The following is an 18657-nucleotide window of genomic DNA, read 5'->3' on the forward strand; positions in this document are numbered from 1 at the left end:
AGTCTAGTTTATATGATTTGCCTCATAGTCTTTTCCTATATTTTTGGATCGTGATAAACTTGTCTAATTGCATAAACTTTTGGAATAATGCTCATATTTGGATTCGAAACGTGAATGAATGCGTGTGGAATATCTATTTCTACTTAAGCCAGTGATGAATACACAGTTTGAGTCTATTGTTGATCAATGTAGACGAGTCTAGGCGAAGGTAGTTGGTTAGAACACTTTTGTCATGTGAAACTCTATGCCTTTGGGTTGTGGTAAGATGGAGTCGCTTCCCATTTGTGGATTTGATCCCCTTAATTGGTAGTTGCTTTGTTTTTGAATCCCGTGAGGTTTTATTGTTCTATCCTTCATCATTCTTCTTGAGTGGCATATTTGGATCCTTGATTACACATGTTTCGATCTTTGTGTTGACTTGTAGCTCCCAAGACCGACTTGACACTTTTAAGGGAGGAAGAGGGCACCTTTTTCATTTTTCTTATTCTTGTTCCTTTTGTTTTGTTACAAATTAATTTTCTTTTTACATCATCTTACTTGCTAACCATGTTGAGCCTTTAATTCCATTCTTGGTTACCCATGTTACAAACCCGATGGCCAATGTTTTACCAACCCTTAGTTGTGAAGCGTTTACCTCGCAAGGTTTGTTTGAGCTTATTGTGTATAAATCAAGAATAATGATCGATAGTTGGTTTGAGAAATTTTGAAAGTGAGCTTAATTGTAAAGATGTAATATGAAAATTTGTTTTTGAAAAAAAAAAAAAAAAAAAGAAAAGAAAATCAAAATAAAAAAAAAAGGAGAAAAGCCGTCCGAATTGTGAAAAAGGCGAGGACATATGAATAAAAGCTTTGAAGTTTGAAAAAGGTGATTTGAGTGTGTATAACATAGAGAGTTTGGGATGTGTAAAAGTGTGATCAATGTTTATTGTGGAATGTGAATTGCATCTCTTGAGCTTTGTTTTTGAGAATCGTGATTCTTGCGCTTCATTTAGGATTTAACTCCACATTTTAAATTGTTTTCACCACCTTACCCATTGCCAATACATTACAACCTTTTAAGACCCTTAGACTTTAGAGGTGTTCGGTTTTCAACGGTGGAGGGAGATACCTTTCAACCCTATGGAAAGATTATGCGTAATCAAGATGTCGGGATACCTTTGTTATTTTCTCAAAATATCACTTTTTCCGGTTCCTTCGAGGAATCACGAGGGGCCAATTAGGGTGGTGATTTGAAGCAAAAGGGGAGGACGTGGCCGGTTTGGTTGGGTTAAGAGGGAAGCATGACTTCTTTGTTCTCTATGCTTGGTTTAGGTTTTGTTTGCATTTTGATCAACGATACCTTGGATTGTGTGTCTCGTCGCTTGTTTGAGTGAGTTTTCATTTCGTGCATGGTTGTTCTAAGTAGGATCCATTGACTTCATTCCATGCTAAATTGGATTTATATGTAATGGCAATAGTTTATTTGATCCTGTGTGTGTGTGTATCCCTTAGTTTTGCTCGAGGACTAGCAAAAGTGTAGCTTGGGGGATTTTGACAAGCGCACATTAGGGCGCGCTTTAAGGCATATAAATGGGTGATTTTGGATGTATTTAGGCCCGTTTTGGTCGGTTATTGCCTTGTTACACTCGTTTCCTTCATATTACGTGCTTCACGGGTTTCGGTCTGTTTTTGGTGTGTTAACAGGTATAGTTAACCAAGATATGTCGAGTCCCGAACCATTGGTGCGTAATCAGGCTATTATCGATCCTAGTCCACCAAGCTAAGACTTTGCTGCGGTTCTCAAGGCCTTGAAAGGCAAGTTAAGTAGCAGGCAAGGCAGAACAGTTCACAAATATGACACCTGTTCACTATTTTGCTCATAACTTTCGGTATACAAATGATATTGGAGTGATTCCAATTGCATTAGAGAGTAAACTTGAAGAGCTTTTTAACGATATATTGCACGCCTCAAACGGAGCTCTAGAAAAGAAGTTGTGACTATTTTAAGAAGACCAAAGTGCCTGCAACCTTCCTACCTATGCTTGCACGGCCGTGCCAGGCATTAGCACGGCCGTGCCAGGCATTAGCACGGCCGTGCCAGGCATTAGCACAGCCGTGCCAAATTCAGCACGGCCGTGCCATTTTCCAGATTCAGCACGGTCGTGCCAGGCATTAGCACGGCCGTGCCAAATTCAGTACGGCCGTGCCAAAATTGAATATATTGCGGATCAGCTAATGCCATGCTTGCACGGCCGTGCCACTTGTAGCACGATCGTGCTGATTTACGAAGGGCAGCCTGCGCAATTGCTTTCTAAATTAAAACATATATATATATATATATATATATATATATATATTATATATATATATATATATATATATATATATATATATATATATATATATATATATATATATAATATATATATATATATATATATATATATATATATATATATATATAACCCTATTGTGAGGGTTAAGAGGAGGGAGTTTGAGAGATAGTTTTTGAGAGCCTTTGTAGAGAGTTATTGGAGAACGTTCTTAGTATTAGAGATTCATTAGTTTTCTTAGAGATTATTCTAGCGATTTTAGTTCTGAACTTTTCCATTGATTCGCATCAATACAATTGGTATAATTCATTCTTGTTTATTAATCTAGCTTTATTATTCCTTAATCAGAATTCATGTTTATATCTATTATGCTTTTGGAATTCATTATTGCTTTGATTATGAATATGTGTGAGTAGTCTCCTAGCTAGGGTTTCGGGATGAAACCCGGCCTAGGTAACCTATGTAATTGAGGATTGATTTTGATAAACGGATTGTGATTAAATTGATTATATGCGATTGCATGTTAATTCATTATAATAGGAGTAGCTAACCTAGAATCTTGAATTTTATTGCATGATATCCTTGATTGTGAACAAGAGATTATGTATCGAGTAATGTTAAGTGCATGAGAAATCCAAGCTTAATATTGCCTGTTGTCTTCCTACCTCATGATATTGATCAGACATATAGTCTTTGCATATCCCGTTTGTCTCTGTGATTCCTTGTTGCGTAGTTACCAATGGTTTGGTGAATTCCCGTCTTCCCTAGTGTCTTAGTTTATCTGGTTTATCCCATCTTATTAGTAGTATTTTAGAACACCATTTTCATTGATTTCGAACTAGCTTAGGTTTAAGATTGATTTGCATTTACTCTCCTTCCTCGTGGACCGAACCTTTATTTGCCATTGTAATTGGTATTAGGGTGTTCGTATAAGAATTGTTTGATTAAGAGTTAGATTGTAGCGACCGATTTAACCCTCGTCACTTGTCATTTTGGAAAGGTGTTCCTTCTCCAAAAAGACACCATCACGAGCAACAAACACTTAGTTCTCGGATTTGTTGTATAAGTAATACCCCTTGGTTTCTTTTGGGTAGCCCACAAAGAAACACTTGTCTGATTTTGGGTGAAATTTTTCAGAAATTAATCTCTTGACATATGCTTCGCAACCCCAAATCTTAAGAAAAGACAACCGTGGAGGTGTCTTCGTCCATAATTCATATGGTCTCTTTTCGACAGCTTTTGACGGGGCGCGGTTTAGAGTTAGTGCCGCAGTTAGAAATGCGTGTCCCCAGAAAGAGATAGGAAGTTCACTAAGACCCATCATTGATCAAACCATGTCTAACAAGGTTCGATTCCTCCGTTCGAATACTCCATTCCATTGTGGAGTTCCGGGAGGTGTCAACTCTATAAGATACCATTTTCTTTCAAGTGATCGTCGAATTCATGGATCAAATACTCGCCACCTCGATCCGATTGAAGTGATTTTATTTTCTTGCCAAGTTGATTTTCAACTTCACTCTGAAACTCTTTGAATTTCTCAAAAGATTCAAATTTGTTCGACATAAGGTAGACATAACCATATCTACTATAGTCGTCGGTGAAGGTAATGAAATATCGATAACCATGCCTTGTGAGTGTACTCATTGGTCCACATACATCCGTATGTATTAGACCCAATAAGTCACTTGCCCCATCTCGCAACTTGCAGAATGGTTGCTTTATCATCTTGCCTAATAGACATCCTTCGCAATTTTAAACGACTCCAAGTCGAATGACTCAAAAACACCTTCTTGAAGAAGTTTCTTGATGTGTTTGATGTTAATGTGGCCAAGACGACAATGCCACAAGTAGGTTTGATTCGACTCGATGGTCTTAGCCCTTTTTGCGGTATCATCAATGTTATAAACTTGTTTGTCTAGAGAAAGCACATAAAGACCATTTTCTGAATATGCTTTATCATATAAAATATTATCGAAATAAAATGAATAACTATTGTTCTTAATTCAAAATTAAAAACCTTTGGCGTCCAACGCCGAAATTGAAATAATGTTTTTGGTAACTCTAGGAACATGATAGCAATTTTCAAGTTCTAAAATAAGCCAAGAGGGCAAAGACAAACTGAGAGTTCCAACGGATACGGCAGACATCCATGCTCCATTTCCGACCCAAAGCTCGACCACTCTCTTATCTAGCCTCCTATTTATCCTTAGTCCCTGAGAATTGGAACAAAGGTGTGAGCCACATCCGGTATCTAATACCCATGATGTTTTGCTAGAAAAGTTTAAGTCTATTACAAAAATACCTGATGAAAAAGAAACGGTGTAGTTCTTCTTATCTTCCTTGAATTTGAGGAATGTCCCTTCTTCTTGCAATAGAAACATTCGGAATTGGATTTAGAAGAGGCTGCCTTCTTGTCCTTACCACTCTTAGCAGCACTTGACTTAGACGGAAAATTCTTCTTCTTTTTCCCTTTAAAGCTTCTCTTCTTACCCGAGCGCTTAAATGGCTTGCCCTTTCTCACCATGAGCAGGTCATCCTTTCCCTCATCCTTGAGGGCTTTCTCGGCCTGCTTTAACATACCATGAAGCTCGGTGAGAGTTCTCTCCATGTTGTGCATATTATAGTTCATCTTGAACTGATCATAGCCTTTGTGCAGCGAGTGGAGAATGATGTCAATTGCCGTCTCGGTCGAATACCTAGCATCAAGCCTTTCCATGGTCTCAAATAATCCAATCATTTTAAGAGCATGCGGGCTGACTGGTTCTCCTTTCTTGAGCTTGCTCTCAAGGATCTGCCTATGGGTTTCGAACCTTTCAGTTCGGGCCTGCTCTTGAAACATATTCTAAAGTTCAGAAATGATCTCAAAAGTCGTCTCCTTCTCAAAGAAAGTCTTTTGAAGGTCCGGAGACATAGTGGCCAACATGATGCACTTGACATCTCGATTGGCACTTTGCCATCGGTTAAGGGCAGCCTAGGTGACCTCCTCATTGGGAGTGTTGGGTATTTCCTCATCAAGGACGTATTCCTTTTGTTCTTGCATGAGAAAAATACGCAAGTTCCTTTGCCAATCAATAAAATTTGGCCCACTCAACTTCTCCTTGTCGAGAATTGAGCGTAATGAAAACTGGTTGTTTGAGTTATTTGCAGACATGTTTCTACAATTGAAAGAATTTGAAATGAAAAACCATTCATAAACCAATAAGTTTTAAATTTAAAGCGTTCATGCAAATTTTCAATCTTATTGAGCATTTTATCCACGCATTAACATTAGTCCCTTTTAGTTAAGAATAAAATGATTCCAAGATCCCAAAAATCAAAAAGTGATTAAGCATGCTTTGGCTTGTCTTAACACCTAATATTTTAGGGTAAGAAATCCAATTGCTAATAGCTCCAAGCTACTCTTGGTTCGATAAAACGTCATATCTAATGCTTCCTTGACATTTTATCTCCATTGCCACGACATCTAAGGTTTCTTACCGATATCGTTGAGCTTAACCAAGACGACTTATATACCTAGTATACCTTACGTTCCTAGGGAAGCGGTGATGCCTCGCTTTGGCGTAGCCCATCACCACGCACATTAGTTCGATAAGTGTCGTTCTTGGAATGGAAAATTTGGCTTAATATTATAGAGACCTAGGGTTTCTATGTTGGTTTATTTAAGTGAACTTAATTAATCATCGCAACATTTAAAATCCTAAACATGCATCTAACATATCATTCACATATATATAAGTATAATTATATATAGAAAACATAAAATAAGCTGCATTTGGCAACTAGCATGACCCCTTGAAATTTTCAAATCTTAAAGGGTCTTCGATGCACCATCTTGGCTCGTCTTCATAGAAACGCCATCTTGAGACATCCCCGCCGAAATGAAATTACTAGCTACTACGACTAAGATTAATCTAAATTTTAAGGTACAAAAATACGCAACGGTACGCAGACCATATTTAGATTTACAAAAATACATAACGGGTCGCAGTCCGTATTTACTATCCTAATCAGGCCCCACTAGTTGCCATTTTCACGAAACCTGTGAAACAATATATATTTCATTCATCCATTCACTATATGTGAATGGCCCATGCATTTTACAACGAAAACAAGTAACAATGCATAACGCGCGCGAACTAGTAACTAACTTAGGTGGTTAATCCAATTAATGCGCCTGATTAAAACTAGTTAAAGTTGTTTAACATTTTATGTGATTAAGACGCAATTAGTTTATGCAATTCACGAAGCTCCCACTAAATTCCGCATCCTACTTAATTCATCCAATTAATTAAGCCGGTTAACCCAAATTTTGTCAATCTTAATAATTTTGCAAGATCCGGAAAAATCGAGGCCTAGCCTCATTAAAATAATTAGATAAAATTAAAACGGCAAAAATTCGCAAAACTCATAGCCCACGTAGCATATAATCAGCCCATCAAAACGAGTGTCAGCATCCTAACCATGGGGCTAGGCTTGCTAGGCATCAAGGCTGCTCTTGTGCATGCTTGGGCGCAAGCATGCCTACCCAACAAGCAAGGCTATGCCTACTAGCACTAGCAGCATCGCAACATCCATGCTGGTGCTAGCAGTGTGTGGCTGGGCCTGCTGTGGCTCGCTGCCTTGCTGCACAGCAGCACTTGCGAGCAACGCCCAGCAAGCCACGCACCACATAGCAGCACGCACTCAATGCACATACCCAGCCCACCACACAGCAACACCAAGGTGAGGTGGGAGCACCACCATGCGCACCTAGGCAGCCTCATGTGGGCTGCTTGAGCAGCCCGGCTAGCCTTGGTGGCGCTTGGGTGATTTTACCTCGATTTGCGTGCTATTGTTTCGGGATTCTAATCTCGATATATGTGTGACATAAAATTAATTCTAAATTTATTTTAGAATCAATTTAGAACAAAATGAAAATTAAAATAAGTCCAACTTAATCAAATTCAAAATTAATAGTGCACAAGCCTAAATTATTCAAGAACTATTCTTTAAATAAATTTAGGTCTATCTTGATGCTAAAATATTGAAGAGCTAAGCTCATATTTAATTTAATTAAATGTAAATTAATAATGAGATTTGATAAAATTAAAGGGGTTGGAAAATAAAACCCTTTCATCTAATGAAAAATTTCCAACAATAACTTGTGTAAAATTGAAAAATTACATCTTTCAACATGAAGATTAATTTAATTTCAATAACAAGCTTTGAACTTTTAGAACTTTAATCAACTCAAAATGATTAAATCAAAAAATTAGTTCAACATGGAATTTAGCATTCAAAGTTCCAACCAAAATAACAATTAAAGATTGGATCTTTGAAATAATAGGGACTTCAAAATTACAAGTTCACCATAAACATTCACACTTGAAGCAATTTATTTACAACAATGTGAAAAATTCAAGTTTATGTGATATATGAACACACCAAATTAAGCACCAATTAGGACTTCATAAACATGCTTAATGAGGTTTATGATTGCAGCAGATTAGGGATGCAACCATACATTTAATCTACCTTCAACATGCAATGATTAATCAAGGTTAAAAGATTTAAAGAAATACGTCAAAAACGAAAAACTCCTCGAAAAACATGTTTCTGGGTGGATTTTGGCTTTTGGACAACCCTAAAGGATCAAAAACTATTTAGAACATCGATTCCACCCAAAAATCACTATTTTTGAGTCGAAATCTGGGTTCGTCAGCCAAAATTAGAAAAAATACGAGATTAAAACTAATTAAAACGAGCTTCTAATCCAATTAGAAAGCACAACTAGAAATTTAAATCCATTTTAAATCACCTTAATTAATTATTAGTTACAAAAATTAAAATGAGCACAGCTCCGATACCGCTGTTGGGTTTCGTAGAGTCCGACTCTACGCGGAAGAGAAACCCGCCCAAGAACCGCCCATTAATTAAGGCAACTAAGCATGCAATCACATATTAAATAACAATTAAGAGAGAAAAGGAATAAACATTCATACCCTTGGCGCGTGCTTCGCTCGATCCCGAGCTCTTACTTCAAAACCCGAACCCCGCAAATGCGAAGGTCTCCAACGGCTCGTACCCACAAACCGGACCCGAACGGTCTTAATCCCGAAGGTTAATCGGGACTTGACCAATAAAAAACTACAGTATTACGAACTTAAGGTTTTCTCAGTTTTCTAAGGAGTTGTCTTTTTAGTTCCACTTAAGTGTTCTTCCCAAATCCCAAAACTTGGGTATTTATAGGGAAATGAACCTTGATTTCCCATTCTCAATCAATGTGGGAGACTTGCAATTTCCCTATTTTATTTTAATAAAAAAAATATTGCAATTCAATTAAAAAGCTACAAGTGGTATAAGGAGGAAGAGAGAAGGTGAGGACCACCCAAAGAGGGGACCAAGTCACCTTGCTCCCCAAGCTAACCACCAACCCTTTGTCCCCTCCCCTTGACCGGCTAACCAAGCCACGTGGCAGGCTGGCAGCATGCCTTTGCTGCCAAGGCATCCAGCTAGCGCCTAGCACCAAGGCTGGGCTGCTAGCCAGCCTGCCCTCGCACATGCGCAGCCACTCCTCCAGCCAACGCATGCATCGCTGGGATGCTGTGCGTGATGCTGCTCGGCGTTGCTGCTATGCAAGGCCTAGCATGCATAGCGTGCTGCTGCTTGGTGCGTGCCACTGCCCAGCACCACGCATAGCCAAGCAAGCCTAGCACGCTGCTATGCGATGCTGGTGCTTAGTGCGTGGCAGCGATGGGCTAGGCGTCTAGCATGCTAGCAAGGCCTAGCCTTGCGATGGGTGCTTGGCTAGCGATGCGCAAGGTGCTTGGCCTAGCATGCTAGCAAGCACGCAAGGCATTATGCCTGCGATGCTTGCGGGCATTGCTAGCACGCACAGCCACACACACGCACGCATGGCTTGCGATGCTGCGTATTGTGTTGTGCGAGGCCCAAGAATGTTGCGATGCTTGGTAGGCTTGCGGCTGGGTGCATGGCCCAGCACACTAGCACGCTAGCATGCACTAGCTGCTAGTATGCTTGCGGCCAGCAATGCCAGCCATGCTAGTACGCTTGGCCAAGCACGCAATGCATGCTAAACTTGCGGCTAGCATTGCGATGTGCATGCTAGCTCGAGCCAGCCTAGCACTCGCATGGCTATGCCAATGCGAGGCTACGGTCTAGCTGAAATTTGTCCCTTGTTGAATTTGCGATGCTCAGTCTCAATGCTCTAAGCCCGATATCTGACGTTTTTGTTCGTTATACTCTGAGGACTCATCAAATCCTTCGGATTTATTCGTCGTCTCGGATCGGTTGTTCGATTGGGTTCGACCCAAAGGGTTCACTCAAGATTAAGCTGTAATATTAATTGTACATTAATATTACTGATCGGAAGCGGCCTCCACCTAGGCATTCCGATCACTTGACCTCACTGAAGAATTAGCTTTCTAATAATTCTGAACCCTCTATCAGAATAATACACTTGTTGGAAGGACACCATTCCTTTCACTGCACAATCAACACTTTGTAAATACTTGGTGTAAATTCAACCTATAGACCGGCTACTTTCATATGTATTGGTCGACTGCTAATTGAATTTGACCTTACAAGGGTAAGGCAAAGGATTAAAGCTTGTAATACCTTTGGCCGCCTCCTCTCCTTTTGGGGACGACTACTTGCAGGGCCGGCTGGAGACTTCAAAATGACACATTCACCATAAACATTCACACTTGAAGCGATTGATTTGCAAAATTTTGAAATTTCAAGTTTATGTGAAAATTGAGCTCACCAAATCAAGCACCAATTATGACTTCATAAACATGCCTAATAGGGTTTATTATTGCATTAGATTATTGATGCAACCATACATTTAATCTACATTTAACATGCCATAATTAATCAAGGTTTAAGGATTTAAATTTTTTTCGTCAAAAACGAAAACCACTCGAAAAACATGTTTCTGGGTGGAGAGGTCACTCCGCTAGCATTGGACTCACTCCCGAAACACAGGGGCAATGCTGCCTTGCGTCATGAAATTTACCGTCTGAGAATGATGAGAGCCTATAACAAAAGAGTACACAAGCGGCCCTTGAAAGTAGGGGACTTTATGCTACGGAAAATGGAGGCATCTGGTAGGGCCAATGAGCAGGGAAAACTGACTCCTAATTGGGAAGGCCCTTACCGGATCTATGAAGAAGTAAGAAGCGGCACCTACCACCTGGAAACCCCAGCCGGCAGGCAGCTAGCCAAAACTTAGAACGTAGACAACTTGAAAAATACTTCTTCTGAGCCCTGTAAAATTTTTGTAAATAAAGGCACGTTAATAAAAGGTTGCTATTTGTTTTCAATACTTTTTATTTTATGCATTCTCCCAACGGCAATGCCGTCTGCGCAATGTGCAGACGGTCTTATTTAACCCTATCTTCTGCTCCACACGAGTAGATATAAGCTAGGTTCAATACTTAGCACCTATTAATGAGGACAATGGCCGGGTGATCTTTACGAGGCCAATGGCCGGATGATCTTTAAAAAGTACGTCTGCTCCTATATGAGAAGGCATCCGGCGATGCCCATCTGAGTGAATTCGTTGCAGAGAGCATCTCCCATTTGGGTGGCACATTGCTCTATAAACTTAAAACAAACTGCCTTACCGACTGTCTAGAAAAAGATAAGTTCGTAGCCGTTTGAATTGATCAAATGAGACTAAGTTAATGAAACTGCCGACTATTTTAATACAAGTAGTACCCAGTTACTATCTTGGTCAGATACCGCCTGCTATAGCTCAGGGACAATACAGACGGCTAAATTTGATGATATAAGGTAAGTCCAATACTTAGCAGCTAATTGAAAAATAAGTTAAGTCCAAAACTTAGCAGCTAAACTTTAAAAGCAACTAGATGCAGCCACAGGCCGTCTACTTCTTGAATAAACCCAAATTCGTCTGCTCTAACATGAGTAGGCATCCGGCGGCAAAGATCGATTAACCTAACAAGGGCTAACTCACAGTCGTTTGACCTGAACAACCTAAAATGGAACCTAAACGGTGCGAACAAAACTGCATGTCTCATTAACACCAGCCGGTATTCGGCCACTATTCCCACTTAGGTTAACGAAACAAAGATGACTATAAGCAATCGCCTGTAATATAACAAGCGGCCACTACCTTGGTTGTATATTCCGTTTGACGCCTGCTATTGCTCGGGTACATAACAAACGACCAATTTACAAATAACAAAATAAGCTAAGTACAAAATACTTAGCAGCTAAGCATAGTTCGTCTTAGAACTATAATGAGGCCAATGGCCGGATAATATATAACGCTTACCCGCCTATGCAATGGCCGACTATCCGCCTGGTTTGGGGAAATCACCATAGTGATTGATTAACTTGGAAATCAGTCATACTCTCTAAAGTATTAAAAATTTCCAAGTCAATCAATTTACCTTTAAAAACAAGGCGCACAGCCGCTCAGGGGCAAAAACAGCCGGTATATAGTAAAAAAAATTCATATGAAAAAGCAAGTTAAATACTTAGCCAAAATCTATGAAATACAAAAATTCAAAGACGTCTTGCAAAATGGCCGGATGATTCATAAATAAACTTAGTCGACCTCATGGCCGACTAAAAAGAGTTAATCGGTACAACCGGCAAAAATTGTCAAATAACCCGACTCCTTAGTCGGTAAAGATACAAGGAAACACACGGCACGCAGGCTGGAGAAAGTAGTACATGGCCATCAGGCCGCAAGAAAAACACAAGGCTTAAACTTCAGGGGGGGCTTCTCGGTATCGACAGCCCCATCCTTATCCTCCCCGATCAGCTCCCGGTCTTTTTTTCCATCCTGCTCCTCCTTCTGATCGGACCCCGCGGAGGATCCCTCGGTCGAATCAGACGAATCCTCCTCCTCTTCTTCCTCTTGAGCTTGACTCAAGAGTTTTTCATTGTATTCTTTCAAGGAGGCGGCAAACTGATTCTTCCAGCCGTCATAGCTGGCATCCGAGAAAAGAGCCCCCTAAGTCATCTCCATGATGACATCACAATCCTCCACCATCTGTTTTACTTGGGCCTCCTTCTCCTCCTCAGCTCTTGAAGTATACTTCTTAGCGAGTTGGACTTCCTGGTTTTGCAGCCTGGCCTTGAGTTTCTCCACCCGAGTGCGGAGGCCGGCTACTTCTGTGTCCACCCCTTTGAGGGGCTCAAGCTTAGCCTTGAGGTCATTGACCTCCTTCTCCAGCTCTAAGACCCGCCTCTTCGCTGCGTCCAAATCGGCCTTGACCTGCAGATTGGCGGTCGCCTGAGAATATAGTTTGTCAGTGGTCAATAATTCATTTTGAGCAATCTAAAACATAGTTGTGTCTAGGGAAGAGGCGGAGCGACCATTTGCATCTTTTACCTCTTTGGTCTTCTCGCTGATTGGTTTTCTAGGTCCATGCACTCGCAACATAGACTGCATTCGGCAAAAAGGAGAAAACATTAATACAGGCAGATCAAAGAGTTGTGTGAAAAAAGTAAAAAATTACAAGTTAAAATACCTTAGCGAGAAGAGCGAGAATGGCATCAAGGTTGAGTGTTCCGACTCCTCTAACCGACTTCCTGTCCTCAATGGAGATGGCTCTCAACATAGTCTTGGCTAGCTGTTGAAGATCCGGCTTTTGAGGGGCATCTGCACAATCAACACTTTGTAAATACTTGGTGTAAATTCAACCTATAGAACGGCTGATTTCAGAGGTACTAGTCGACTGCTGATTAAATTTGACCCTACAAAGGTAAGGCAAAGGATTAAAGCTTGTAATACCTTCGACCGCCTCCTTCTCCTTTTATGGCCGGCTACTCTTAGGGCCGGATGGGGACTTAGGAGGATAGGTCCTTCCTGGCCTATGGGCCACATGTTTCCTGGGTCTACCAGGAGTCGACACATCGCCGGTTGTTTGCTTCTGAAGCTTCGGGTCCAGCTGTGAAGATAGAGAAGGTTTGGATGAACCGCCCTACATATAAACCAAAATGAGTAAGAAGCAGGCGGGAAAAATAAATCAAAACTTAGCCAAATTGAAGAAAGGCTCACCTTGGGCGCCTAAGCTGCTGGTGGCTCCTCGCCCTTCCGCTTGCCCAAAAAGGAGTAGTAGTAGGCGGCTGGTTTCTTAGTGGACGAGAGTTTCTCCATTTCTTTGTTTGCATAAGAATATTCAAATGGTTAAGTAAGTGGGCAAAAACAGTTAAGTCTTACTAAAAAATTTAAACACAGTCGGCCGACTACCTCTCGGCCTCTCTACACTCAGACCACAGGCGGCTAGATAATCCTCATCAGACAGCCAGTCATATCGGGGAATGTAACTTTGGGGAATGACCTCCTTCGCCCCAGTCTCCTCATTGGGCCGGATGGTCACTTTATAGAGGCCCTTGTCCAAGATCTCCTCCCTGGCTTTTCTAGGTACAGGCAGCAATTCAAATCCGCCTGATAGCAGAGGAGGGTTCCGAGTCCACCAGTTTTATTTTTTGTTCTTCACTTTGTCAGGAGAAGAGACAATGTAGAACTTGCTTCTCAAGTCCTTCCACTTGTTCTCCTTTCCTATCGTCATCATATAGCCTTTGTGGCTAGACAAAGTGTACCATCCGGACACGCTTGCTTTAGGGGTCCGGCTAAGATAATGCATATGGGAGAACGCCTCAAAGTTGGGATCCACCTCCAGCATTTCACAGGCGGTAGCAAAGCCAAGAATATTTACCCAAGAGTTTGGGGCCAATTGTCAGATACCCAGCTGGTATCCGTCCAAAATTCTCTCCACGGCCGAATGGAGGGGGAATCTAAGGCCGGCTTGAATGGCTGCCTCATAACAACCAAAGCATTCGTCCCCGTAGCTGGACCCTTCTGGCCAGACTACGGTGTCTTCGGCATCCAGTACACATAAAATAAAGCCATGTCCCATGACATGGTCAGCTCTGAAACTCTCCACCTTGTCAGCCATAGCTTTCCGCCAGCCCGCGGGAACGTGATGATAGTAAGCAGCAAATTGCTCTTGGCGGGAAGCAGACGGCTCGGCCCAGCCCTCGCCCTTTTCTACAGAAAGGGACTCTCTCGCTGCCTCCAGCCGAGAGCGCATTTCCTCAGAGTCATTAGAGGATCTGCCAGAAGTACTTGGCTCGGACTCATTGTTTGAGCCGTCGAACCTAGCGTCTGCCGGGGGGCCTGTCGAATAGAGCCAGAGGCATCACTCTCAAACTCCTCCCCCGATTCATGCAAAAAAGAATCATTGGGGGTACTTGGGGTGCTAGGCGACACATCAGAGATTTCACTAACATGCGCCCTAAAGGAGCAGTCCAGGTTCAGCTGCCTGGCTGTTTGTTTAACTCTGGCCATGGTGTCCTGCACAAACACAGAGTCAGTCAGACTCAGAGAAGTTCGCAAAGGGTGATCCAACAAGGAGCAGTCGGCACTCCTAATTCTAAATTCAGCCGTCCCCGGTGACCGGCTGATCACTAACCTTTTCAACCAATCTAGCTATGTATGCATATACATTTCCATATTTGTTAGTTTTCTCCCCGAAAACTTATTTGCAATTGAGGAGTCTTTGCCCTTCATGCAAATTAATCAAGTTTCAAACATGATTTTCAAACATGGAGTCTGTTTCAGATTTTTATGGCCTCTAACCATTATTCGGAATTTGGATTTGTCGTAGCTAATTTACAAGACACTATTCCCTTACCATCTAATAGTAAATAGGCTTGTAAGTCCAAGGCGTTGGTGAATCCAAGGGTTTAGTGAATTTTATACCTATACAGGGTAATTGCATCACAGGCCCTAAAATAATTTTAGATTATATATTATGGGTAATAATATATGTAGCCTTAGGGCTATATATAAGCATTAGATATACTTCCTAAAATAGAATTAAGTTGGGAATTTATGCCAAAATCACGCGTAAATAGGTGTAATTAATACTAATTTATCCACAATAGTTCCTTTTAAGTTCTTATACATAACCTTTAAGGCTATATTTATCATTTTTCATATATTAATTAATTATTTAAAGTCTTAGGATGCCCGTTAGCAAGATCTAACAATTACATAGAAATGAAATAACTTAAAAAATATTCGAAATACATTTGATTGAATGAATTTGTAGTTTGAGCTCATGATAAAATTGATACGCCAAGGAAGTTCTAAAAAAAGCAACTCAAAATTCTCAAAGACTAAACTTACAAAATCTCACTAGCTAGCTAGCTCCCTTTGTTGATATCAAAACCAGAGAGAATCTATTCCTTCGAGAGAAGAAAAAAAAAAGGATAGCTATTGTACGCCTGATTAATTATGGTTGCTGATAATGATGCAACTTATACAGCAAAACATTTCCCGCAGCATTCTTCGCAGCCATGAAACCACCAGTTCACCAGCAGGATTAAAATCGAAACATTTTGGATAGCGTATATGAAGGAGACAGTAAATGAAGGGATGTGAACCAACTTATATTGATGCCCCTACTTTTACAGTAAAGGACATTTCGAATTAGAAAAGACAGTAAATGATGCCCCTACTTCATCCTTTCCTGATAGACTTTTGTGGGATGCAAATAGCCTTAACAAGACGAATTGAGCCTATTTTGTACTGTGTGTTGGGCTTCCTGGTTCTGCAGAAATGAGAGGATGCATAATGAGCCTGTGGCTGATCCGATTGTTGTGGCTGCTAATTTCACTAAAATGCTACATGATTATAAGGAGTATGCGGCAAAAGTTTTTAGGCCTGCTGGGCATATTGGCGTTGCTGCCCCTGGGAATTGGCGTCTTCCTCCTGCTGGCGCAATCAAGGTAAATTCTGATGCCCAGGAAATATAATTGGGTTGGGTGTGGTGCTGAGAGATGAGGCAGGGGGATTACTGCAGCAGCTGTAAAACGAGTGAAAGCATGGTGGTATGTATAGAAGTTCAAGTTGGGGATGCTGCTCGCAAGACAGTTGGGGCACATGAGAATTGAGCTAGAGTGTGATGCGGCCAATCTGGTGAATACCATTAACAGGAAGGATCCGGGATACTCTACCTTGATGCTTTTCTATGAGGATATTTGGAAGTTAAAAGATGGTTTTATTTCATTCAATTGTAGTCATGTTCGTAGATCGGGTAATACTTTGGCGCCTTTAGTAGCTAGATTCTGCACTAGTGGAACTTCTTATGTATGGCTGAACTATTTTTCCCAAAGCTTTATATCTTTGACAGAAATTGATCTTCTTTATAATATTGCCCGTCTAACGGTTTCTTCAAAAAAAAAACCAACATACATTAATACACAATCACAAATATTAATAATCAAATTTGAGGATTGTTTTGTGAAACAATATTAGCTTAATAGCTTAATATCAAGTCAATGTAATCAATGCTGAAAACATTCAACAGCAGACCAACATTAAATTAACAGCAGCAGCACCTTAAGCAATCAGAGCACAATCTTAAGCCTAAACAAAAGAGTAGAAAGAAAGGCTTACGCCTAAACATCAGTCTTACACATTTAACTACCAAGATCAAAACACTACATTGTTCAAACTAAACCTACATTACATCAGAGAATAATGAAAAACAGGCTAAAATACAACCCAAACCACACTAAGCACCCAAAAGAAGAGATAAGATTACATTTACATCAACCCCAAAAATACCAAAAAAAATCGAAAATCTATGCCTACTTAGAGTTCATACCATCATCAGATTTATCAACTGCAAGTACATGAACTTTGTCATAGTCATACATCACAGGTTTAATCATATACTCTTCAGGAGCAACCGGCTTCTTCGAAACAAAAACACTCCATACAAACATCACAATGTAAGCTCCTAAAGCTCCACACACAGTGCCAAGAATCAGAGCTGTAAGAACCTTCAGCTTACAGTCACTCTTTTGTCGAATCATCACGACCGCCTCTGCATCTTTCGCAATGGGTTTAGGATCTAATGGATACGAATGCATCCAATAAGGAACAGGTCTTAACTTGAAGCTCCATGAATATAACCTGCATACTTGACTGGAATTTGCATTTGATGAGCTTAACCCAAAGAAAACCTCCTCACCCTTGAACATTTCTGACAAATCAACAGGACAAGATAACAATGGAGAAACAGATCTTTCTTCACCCTCTTTACTCATTCGAACCTCGATTCGTTTTGAACTCGCTTCGTAATCGATCCAACATTGCAGCTTCTTCCCACTACTCAATTTCAATTTCAAATCCGACCCATTTGTTACTTTTACTGATACCAAACTACCAACATCAATTCCAACATGATTATTGCTCAAATCTCCGAATTCAGCATCAAATTTCGTATCAAATTCAACAGCGAAAAATGCTCTATTCTTCTTCTCAATCAATTCATTCGACAACCCAAAAAGTTTCCCATTATACCCACCAGAAGAATACCCTTTTGGAAGCATTACAAACAAAATCCCATCTCCATCTTCAGAGGAGAGAGAAAATGTAAAATAAGTCCCAAATGAAGCCTTCCTACTCCCATTTCTACCCATCAACTTAATGGGTTTTCGGTACATGACCCGACCCGAACTGAATGAATGAGATTCAGTCAATTCAACAAAAGACCCATTTTCATCAACCTTTGCTTCACCATAAAACCCGATTTCAGAGTCCAAAAACTTTGAATTATTTCCAAAATTTTTGAACCCAAATGAAGTAGAACTCGACTGAACTAACACATCATCCATAAAACAGAAAAACATAGCAAAATACAAGATCAAAGAGTACCTTAAACTGAAAATCATCGCCATTATTGATTTGTAGAAGTGGGTAACTTGTGATTTATGATTTGGGTATTTTGAGAGGTGAGGAAAAAAAAGGAGGAATCTAGGGTTTGGTGAGTTGTTCAAGTAGAGTGCACGGGAAGAGTGGTATACTACTGTGTAAAATGTGTAGAGAAAATGGCATTTTTTTTTTTTTTTTTTTTTTGAAGGAAGTGAAAGAAAATTAAATGCACTTACTCGATTTCTGCAGAAAAAATAAACAGAGGACCTATGTAGTGAACTTTATTTCTCTTGGTCGTTGATAAAATCTGACTCAATTTATGATTTATCTTCTGTTTTAATTCTGTTTTGAATATTATACTTGTGAAAAGAAAAGGAAGATGGGAAAAAGAAGAGGGAAAGAATTAAAATAAAATATGCTTTATGGACAACTTTACTTTTGTCGTTGGGACCAATTTGTTGCCAGCTGCTGTGTAGATGACATGTCGTTTGAGATATTAAATGTTTTATTCCACTTGTTCTTAGTTTGTTACTCACTTGATACGGAATAGTTGATAGTATGCTCCAGTAGAGGTGTCCACGCAGGTTGTGCTAGCTGAGTTAGAGTTAGGTGGGTCTCGGGCTGGGGTTTCATGAC

General features: G+C 40.4%; 1 protein-coding gene across 1 annotated transcript; it reads right to left on the bottom strand.

The window, feature by feature from the left end:
* Nucleotides 1-16952: 16952 nt before the first annotated feature.
* On the bottom strand, nucleotides 16953-18047 carry LOC110716216 (L-type lectin-domain containing receptor kinase IV.1-like). The gene has a single exon (XM_021894835.1). The coding sequence runs from the start codon at nucleotides 18045-18047 to the stop codon at nucleotides 16953-16955; it is 1095 nt and encodes a 364-aa protein (XP_021750527.1).
* Nucleotides 18048-18657: the final 610 nt, after the last annotated feature.

This window comes from Chenopodium quinoa, unplaced genomic scaffold (genome assembly GCF_001683475.1).
Source record: "Chenopodium quinoa cultivar QQ74 unplaced genomic scaffold, ASM168347v1, whole genome shotgun sequence".
In the NCBI taxonomy this organism is placed as follows: Eukaryota; Viridiplantae; Streptophyta; class Magnoliopsida; order Caryophyllales; family Amaranthaceae; genus Chenopodium; species Chenopodium quinoa.

Coding starts and splice junctions, on each gene's coding strand:
- LOC110716216 (XM_021894835.1), bottom strand. CDS start 18,047: ATGGCGATGATTTTCAGTTTAAGGTACTCTTTGATCTTGTATTTTGCT.